General features: G+C 29.4%; 1 protein-coding gene across 1 annotated transcript; it reads right to left on the reverse strand.

Annotated features, from left to right (window-relative positions):
* Positions 1 to 3,453: 3,453 nt before the first annotated feature.
* Positions 3,454 to 5,496, reverse strand: LOC111370165. Its single transcript, XM_022991861.1, has 6 exons — positions 5,181 to 5,496; positions 4,544 to 5,067; positions 4,207 to 4,270; positions 4,054 to 4,113; positions 3,790 to 3,979; positions 3,454 to 3,664 (listed from the first exon to the last, which is right to left on the reverse strand). The coding sequence occupies exons 1-6, from the start codon at positions 5,494 to 5,496 to the stop codon at positions 3,454 to 3,456; spliced, it is 1,365 nt and encodes a 454-aa protein (XP_022847629.1).
* Between the last annotated feature and the right edge of the window lie 3,446 nt (positions 5,497 to 8,942).

The following is an 8,942-nucleotide window of genomic DNA, read 5'->3' on the forward strand; positions in this document are numbered from 1 at the left end:
TATATTTTATTTTATTGTACACTACCTCCAAATTTACTGCAACACGCAATTTTCATTCCTCCCCCACTCCAATATAGATATATATAGTAGGGATATAAGAAAAATATCACTTTTATATTCAAAAAAAAGAGATAGAGATAATATGCGACAGAATTTTTTTTACAACATATTACTTGTAAGTAAAAATTTTAAAGAGAAAAGAATTAAAGAGAATTTTAAATTAAAAAAAAAGTTATAACGTAAAACTACACAGTTAAAAACAAAAAAAGAAGTAATCTCTTCGTGCACGGAGCAAAAGCCTCCGTGGAAGGGGGGAAAAAAATTAAACTGAAGCCTCCGTGCATGGAGACAAATGTCTCCATGCATCTTAAAAAATCAATTTTTAATTACTATTTATTATTTTTCACAACATTTTTCTCAATACATCATTTTGCTCAAAAAAAATTATGCGGTATGACGTAATTTTTTTTAATATTTAAAATTTCATTTTTTTCCAAGTGGGGAGCAAAAACTACGTGTTATATATATATCATTGTAGTTAGTTTATATAATATAAAGAAGTATTGGCTTTTATTTAAAAAAAAAAAAAAAAAAAAAGAGGATCCGTGCACGGAAACCATGAGAGAAATGAATTTTTTTTTACTTATATTTTTGTGTTCATTTTCACGCTCATTACAAGATATCAAAAGAAGTCGAAATATTACATTTTTAATATCGTTTTGAAGTACTCGCAACATAGTATTGCATGTCATTAACGGTGCGTAAAACGGTCAATCATAGCAAATGTTATGGGACGTCAAAGTAGGCATTTTCAAATTATATTTCGAAAATTTCAATAACAAGCTAACTTTAAAAATTCATCGACGATTGTACGATAGTTGAATCGATAAATGTTTTATATTCTCTCAAAACTCATTTTGAGAACTATATTGTAGAGACATCAAATGATGTAAATAGATATAAAAAATAGTTAAACGGACATTAAATGTATGTGTTAAAAAATACGCATAAGTCGTTTTTCTTTAAAAAATCAATTATTTTATTACTATTTCGAAATTTTCGATAACAAGCTAACTTTAAAATTCGTCGACCATTGCACGATAGTCGAATCGATAAATATTTTACATTCTCTCGAAAGTCATTTTGAGAACTATATCGTAGAGATATCAGATGATCTAAATAAATATCGAAAATAGTTAAACGGAGATTAAACGTATGTATTAAAAATTCATTTTTTTCTTACAAAAAATCTATTATTTTTTCTTTTTAATTCTTTTATCTTCCAAATAAAACTTTTCAATTTTAACGAAAAAGTTATTTGTAGGTTAAAAAAATTAAAGAGAAAAGAATTAAAAAAATTTATATATAGTATGGTTTCCGTGCATGGAAGATTATTCAAATTTTTTTTTTGTACTTTTCCGTTCTCCATTTTCATACGCTATGACACGCCTTTTCAAATCAACTCATTTGCTTATATTATTATATTATATATATAGTGTAAGAGAGACAATGTGAATTTATGTAACACGCAACCTTCCATACCTCCCGCATTACTTCGTGCTGAGTTAGCTGACCACTTTTATAAGTAAAAAAAAAAATCACTTTTAATAAAAAAAATGTAAAAATAAACATATTAACAAAAAATATTTCTATTATATGTAAAAAGTACTTATATAAGTAAAAAAAATTCGTTTAAAATTATTTAGAAGTAAAAAATAAAATAAAGTTATGAAAATTAAATGAAGAATATATAAATATTATTTAATTAAAATTGAAAATTTTACTTTATAAATAATTGGTTTTTTTTATCAATTTATTTAAATTTCTTTTTAATTCTTTTCTTTTTCAAATGAAATTTATTTAAATTTTTTTAAAAAATTCTTTTGCCCTACCAAACTTGAAGTCACTGTTGTATCGTTCGAAGAATAGGCCTGCTGTTAGGGTTCTAATTCTTACACCAATAAGGAAGTTGACCATTCAATAAGTGCCACTTCAAGTTATTTTACGTGCAATCCTGAGTTTGTTATTTAAATGTTTGTGTATGTGGATATTCTCTTTCAATTTACAACTGCATGGGTTATTTTTGAACTACAAGTATAGCCTCTCGAATCGAAGTTGTTAAAGAAAAGCATTTTGCGAAATTCAATTTACAACTTATTTGCAATATCAGATAAAAAAAATTCATCTACATTAAACAAAAAATACAAAAAATAATTAAAAATAAATTATCGTTGACATATATACAATCACAACATTCATTATACTTATTTATAAGAATAAAAATAAATTATCGTGACATAAAATATACAATTGACCAAAAGATGAGAATCAAACAAACATTTCTTATTTCCAAATACTTTTTGTACAATCTATAAATTCTATGCTAATAAAACCAAAATAAATACAAAATTTGTGCAACACATGATACGCAGATTAGTATTCATAAAACTCTTGAATTATATATTTTACGGTTTTTGTTTTTGGGTTTAGCCAAAGTTGGTGTTAGTTGAGATAGTGTCGCAAGCAAAAGCTGTGATTTGCTATTTCTTTATGATTGAAATAGAAGATATCTTGAGGATGTCAAGTAAGATTGTACTTGAGATGGATTTGTTGCCTTGTAAAAGTTTGAAAAATGTTATGCCTTTTCAAAGCCGGTCCCGAAATTTTGGGTGCCCTGTGCGAGATTTTAAAATGATGCCCCCTTCAAGTAATTAAAACATATATTAAAAAAATTTTCAATAATATGATTTCATTGCAAAAGTATGATATTGAAATATTTGTTTTTCTTTTTACATACATGAACAAGAAAAACATAAATAAAGCTCAAAAACATCTCTGGACTTCATCAAAATTCATGTCATCAACAAAGAACCATCAAAGCCACTGGCATCTTCGTGCAATTCCATATAAGCAAACCTTGAAAAAATATATATATCAAGTGTAAAGCTTTAAATGCAACAAATCATGTAAAAATATTTCTTCTCGCATTTTTAGAAGCAAACTCACTAATTAAACTTTCGTAATCAATATTTTCTAGAAAGTCATGCTCAATAAATATCAAAGCTAATCCGTTCAATCTTTCTTGTAACATGATTGATCGCAAATAAGATTTTAACAACTTCAGTTTTGAAAAACTTCTTTTAGCAGATGCAACAGTAACAAAAATTGTCAATAATATTCTATAAGCAATACATGTATTCAGAAAGCAATCCAATATTTTCAAATAAGTCAATATATCAAAAGCTGTCTTTATTTCTTTTCGTAAAAGATTTTGCAAAACTTTTAACTCTTAAAATAAATCTTCTCCATCAAGATCGCAAAAATTTACATGTCTTAAAATAATGTCAAAATGATCATAACATGCTTTCAAATTAGCATCATCCAATGAGTTTAACTTGTCAGAAAAAATAGAAATCCAAATTTTTTTTCGTATGAATTGAATTGATCAAACCTTCATTCAAGTGATCCAATTGCTTGATCTATTATATAAAAGAAATAATTTGTTCTGAAAGAATCTTCAGGTGATTGTGCATCTTCTATAGTAGTATTTTCATCAAAATGTTTCTTCCTACGAATTATACGTTTCACTTGAAATAAATGATCAATTTTCATTACAATGGCAATTTCTTTAGCAATATTTATCACATCATTGAATCCAGATTCCCTATATTTAAAAAAAAAAAAAAAAAAGCAATCAGCCCTTTAACTTCCTCAATAGCAACGTCAATAAGTATATCATTAGATTGCAAGTGTTTACTAATCAAGTTAACAGCATACAACATCTCATACCATATGATCATAACTACTAAAAACTCAAAATTTCCGACATAAAGGGTTGCCAAAGCTTTAGCCTGACACCTTACATCATTGTCATTTTCAATTTTAGCGACTTCAAGTAAAGCTTCTCTTAATTCAGGAGCTTGGAATCTAATTGCTTTAATAGCTTCAACATGACTTTCCATCGTGTAGCTGATAGTGGCTTGACATTAGTTTTAACATTGTCTTTCAATATTTTCCATCTCTTTGTAGAATTAGAAAACGGATTATAAATACCTTGTACAGCACCAAAAAAATCTTTTGCTTTAACACAAGAGTTTGCCATAACACACAATGCTAAATTCAGACTATGACATCCACATGGTGTATAGAATGCACTAGGATTTATGTCTAGTAGTTTTTTTTTTTTTTGCACACCTTGGTGCTTACCTTTCATGTTAGATCCATTATCATATCCTTGTCCTTTTACATCATTAATGCCAAGATTAAGAGCCTGTTTGGGAGTGATTTTGAGAATTGATTTTTTGACCGTTAGGAGAAAAGTGGGGTCCACTTGTGAGAGAAGAAGTCAAATATGACGGCTGGAATAGTGAAATAACGGTCAAAAAATCAATTTTTTGGGTGAAAAAATCAGGCCCAAACAGGCTCTAAGAGTTATAAGAGTATTTTGTAATTCTTAAAAAATTCCTTGACTTGTTGTATTGTCCACTTTTAAAAATTCAACAAAATATTTATGTATTTTAATTGGATTACTAGACAAGTCTACACATCTTAAGATCAAGGACATTTGTTCTTGATGACTTGCATCCGGAGTACGATCAAGTATCACAGAAAAGTATTTTGCTTCTTTGATTTTCTTAATAATTGTGCTTTTGATTTTAGAAGCAAAAGAAGCTACCAACTCATTTTGAATTTTATGTGAAAGATAATGATATTGAATTTCATTACTTTCAATACGCCGCATATGTTCCTTCATGATAGGATCCCACTTTGCAATCATTTCAATTAGTCCTAAGAAATTCCCGTTACTATCCTCAAGAGGTCTCTCATTAGTTCCACGAAAAGCCAAACATTTTTTAGCTAGGTATTGCACGACATAAATTATTCTTTGTAGTACTTCCTTCCAATGTTGTTTCTCTTTTCTAATTTGTTTTTGAATTTCTATATCAATTGTTTCATCTTTGTTCAGTCTAGCACGTAAATCAATCCAAGTAGCCATGTTATTGATATGCACACTACTCATTTCATGTTCTTTAAGCCTGACGCCGAGATGTACCCAGTCATTAAGTCCTTCATTTATTAACCGACTTTTTTGTAAACCTCTTTTGAATAACTTACACAAAAATAAAAAACTCTATCAAGATCATTTGAATACACCAACTATGGCCTATCACGTTTCTCACCATTTGATAAATAACGAGTGTAATGGCTCGCAGAGAAACATCTAGACAAATTATCTTTTGGACCCTGTTCTAGTGACAGGTCTCTTGGAGGACCATTTACCACTAGCAAATCTCTATATTTTATATCAAGATTATCCCAAGTTCTTGGATCATAGATGTTGAAGGGAATGGACCTATTATGAATTAAACCATCTACATCTTCGTTAGTATCATTTTCTTTAACAGATTTATCATCAACATCTTCCCTAGTATCGTTTTCCTTAGGAAATTCATCATCAATGTTATCATTTTTGTCATTATCAACATTGTCAGGCATATCATTTTCATTTTGTCTCAATTCCTCAATATTTTCATTTTTATCATCAACATTGTCAAGTATATCATGTTCATTTTGTCTCAATTCCTCAACATCTTCATTTTTATCAGCTTCAAGTATTTGGTCCACATTTTTAGTTTCTTTAACAATAAATCTATCAATATCACCTTTTTGAGACTCTATCAACTCTTCAATTTTTCTCTTTTTAGCTCATTTCCAAATCCTGATTGTTGTTTTCTATGATACATTTTAAAGTTCGATTTGACAAAAACAATAAAAACTATGAAAGCATATAATGTTTAAAGGAGATAAAAATAAAATAAAATTAGAAGATAGCACCTGATTAAATATTAAATCAGCAAAATCTTTATAACCAATTAAAGCAATCTTGATTCTTCAAAAACCTGTGTATCACCAATCAAATGAAAAGAGAGTCAAAGGAATTTATATTTTCTTGAATATTCAGAGAAATTATTAAAGAAAAAATATGTTGAGAAAAAAAAACTCACTTGTAAGTGTTCAACTTCTCCTAAGTCCTGAGAAAAAGTATGTAGTGCTTCCTCGATCATCAATTGTCATAGGAAAATAGAGAATTTTCAGGAGCCAAATCAAAGATGAAAAAGACGATTTGTGAAGAATACATATAATCTAAAATTTTATATGAAGAATACATATAATCTGAAATTTTAATAAATAACCTAGAACTTCTACAATTTCCAATTTATGAAGAGACGTTTCGTTGGAATTTATTGCTCTTCTCCAAAAGGAAGATTGGAAAAGGAAACGTTTTCTTTATTCTCACTTCTTGCCGACCAGATCTCTCCTTTGGGCCTTTTCCCTTTTCCAGCATTAATGACATTTTTTAAGGTAGAAAACTATATTAAGAATATTATATTCAAAAAATTATAATTATTTAGTCTTGTCTGTTGCCTTTTGGAGTCCATGGAATATTGATTTAATTATGTTGCATAAAAAAATAAAAATAAAAATTAAAACCACATATCTCAATTCGTAGCCAACCTACCCAGCTTTCTTTTTACTCAGTCCATTATATATACTTAGTCACATTATTCTTAATTTTTGTATCTTATGCACAATAATAAAAATTTTATATTTTAAAATTAATATTTATTTTAAATATTTAATTGTAAAATATACAACTATAACAAAAAAAATTTTGGTGCCCTAACAATTTTGAGACCTTGTGCGGCCGCTCAACTCGCGCACCCTCAGGGCTGCCTCTGTGCCTTTTGTAAATTGGTATGATTATTGGTGTTATAACCCTTCATTAACCAATATTCAGATTGTCGTAAGAAAGATAGGAGAAGTAGGTTCGTCCAATTGTGCTGCATTATCCAGATTTCTAGGAGTTTGATAAATCAAAATGGAGTCCCCACAGTTGAATATGTACGAAAATATTGTTGAAGAGATAAAACTATTTTCTTAATGTATTCTATATAGATATCTGGTGTAGAAGTCATCACCGACTTTGAAGAAAAATTCTAGAGTTTTCCACCTTCCGTAACTTATATTTGTAGAAAAATCTGGAAAATGTTGAGTTGAAGACCTCTGTCATTTCTGGAGAATTCTACCACGGGCAATAGAAAGAATAATACAGAATTTGGTTGAATCAATTCCACCGACTTCCGACCTCTATATAGTGTTGTAGTGTATTGCATATGTATGTGTAGATGAAAGAATTGAAAGACAAAATATAGAATATTAAGTGTATGTATGAGTGATGAGAGAAACTGTGCAGAGATAAGTGAGAGTAATTAGTGCTTCCTTGACAGACGCATTGCTGCTCTTCATTAGATCTCTCTTGACAAAGAAGACTGTGATTACTAGATTAGCTCTATGTATGCCATTGGTTTGGATTGCCAATTGACAATGTTTTCTTGAATATTCAGCACATAAGTTGGCTAAGTGAAATACTATATGTCCTAAATCTTGTCCAATTGTTATGTCAACTGTAGTTGCATAATATCTGTTTGGATAGGCATTTTAACATGCATTTTTTTCCGTCAAATAGAATGATAATGTGAATTGATATATAAATTATCATGCAATCATGCTTGATATCACAAAATGTATGTTTTTGTCTCGTCAATAACTTTGCATGTTGTGATTTAACCGTATGCTATCTTTTTTGTGTCTTGTTTCCTGGTTCCCTTTTTTAGGAATGCACTTCCATATGTGAAGTTAGATAAATATTGTTTTCTTCCTTTATGAAAGGGAGAAACTAGTAGTAGAAGTCAGGAATCTGGATATAAATGAGTTTAGGAAGTTGTAGTTAATCGTTTCTTTTTGTCCCTTTGAATGCAAGTCATTTATCTTAGCACCTTCGATTTCACGTAAGAAAATTGTTGTGCTCCACTGCATTGTTGCCATATCAGGTATTGTTTCTTGAGTGAGACAGTGTGCCTGAAAATTAAGATGCTTCAGCAGGGATTTAGTTTCTCTTTTTTCTCCAAAAAGGTAAATTCTATTAATCTGTGGTTTTCTTTCTGTTTATCAAGTTAACAAGAGGGATGAAAAATAGTGATCCCTGATATCTTATATATGAGCCTTTTGACTTGAATTCAACTGTTTAAATTTTAGTCCCAACGTGTATCCCTCTGATCAAGGATATTATCTTCCAGTGATAAATAAAATGAATTCTTCATTTGATTGAATAGCCGCCAAGTTTTGCAAATTTTGCTTCATAGAAGTTGCATGAACTTCTGGAATGACCAGTGAGCAAAGAGAAACCCACTCCTATTGCAGTAGCCATTAAAGATGAACAGTTTTAAAGATGCTTCTCTGTCAAGCAAGCACTAATCTTCCAAATGGCAAGAATATGCTAGATTTATGGGTCAGGCGAGGTTACTCCATCCGGCCAAGTCAGGCGAAAGAGCCAAAAAGAGAGAAAAAAGTGTCATGAGAGAAAAATGATGACGCAAATTTTTTAGCACCCAGTACGGAGTCGAAACTTGTTGAAACCAGGGCAGCCAACTATGTGAATATGAAGTATGATCCTTACAATTTTAGGAGCAAGTATGGAGATTCATATTGGTATGATTAAGTCGTGGTGTTTTAGGCAAATAAGCCATTGACTTTTAGTCCTTGTTTGAGCCATATTATTTTTCTTAGAATACATTTTTGAATAGTGTATTGGTGAAAAATGTATGGTTAAAAAATAAAGAAATTTTTTGAATTTGCGTGTAATATTATTTTATTGAAGAATGTGTGGTTGAAATGATATCAAATCACTGTTTAAGAATGTATTTTTTTGAAAAAAAAATGTGGCTCAAATATGGCCTTAGATAAAAATCTGTTTTACCAAAACATCTGAACGTCAAGAAAGTAACTTGAAAGTACCTATTTTTGATTTTATATCAGAACAAAATGTACAACATGTTCTGAGATGTATGTGCATGATTTTCTTATATCTGGTGTTACGTGTT

Source organism: Olea europaea, chromosome 21, assembly GCF_002742605.1.
Source record: "Olea europaea var. sylvestris chromosome 21, O_europaea_v1, whole genome shotgun sequence".
In the NCBI taxonomy this organism is placed as follows: domain Eukaryota; kingdom Viridiplantae; phylum Streptophyta; class Magnoliopsida; order Lamiales; family Oleaceae; genus Olea; species Olea europaea.

Coding starts and splice junctions, on each gene's coding strand:
- LOC111370165 (XM_022991861.1), bottom strand. CDS start 5,496: ATGCCTGACAATGTTGATAATGACAAAAATGATAACATTGATGATGAA. Junction 3,980..4,053: donor TTTTTTTGGTGCTGTACAAG/GTATTTATAATC, acceptor ACTAATGTCAAG/CCACTATCAGCTACACGATG. Junction 3,665..3,789: donor TTAGTAGTTATGATCATATG/GTATGAGATGTT, acceptor TTTTAAATATAG/GGAATCTGGATTCAATGATG.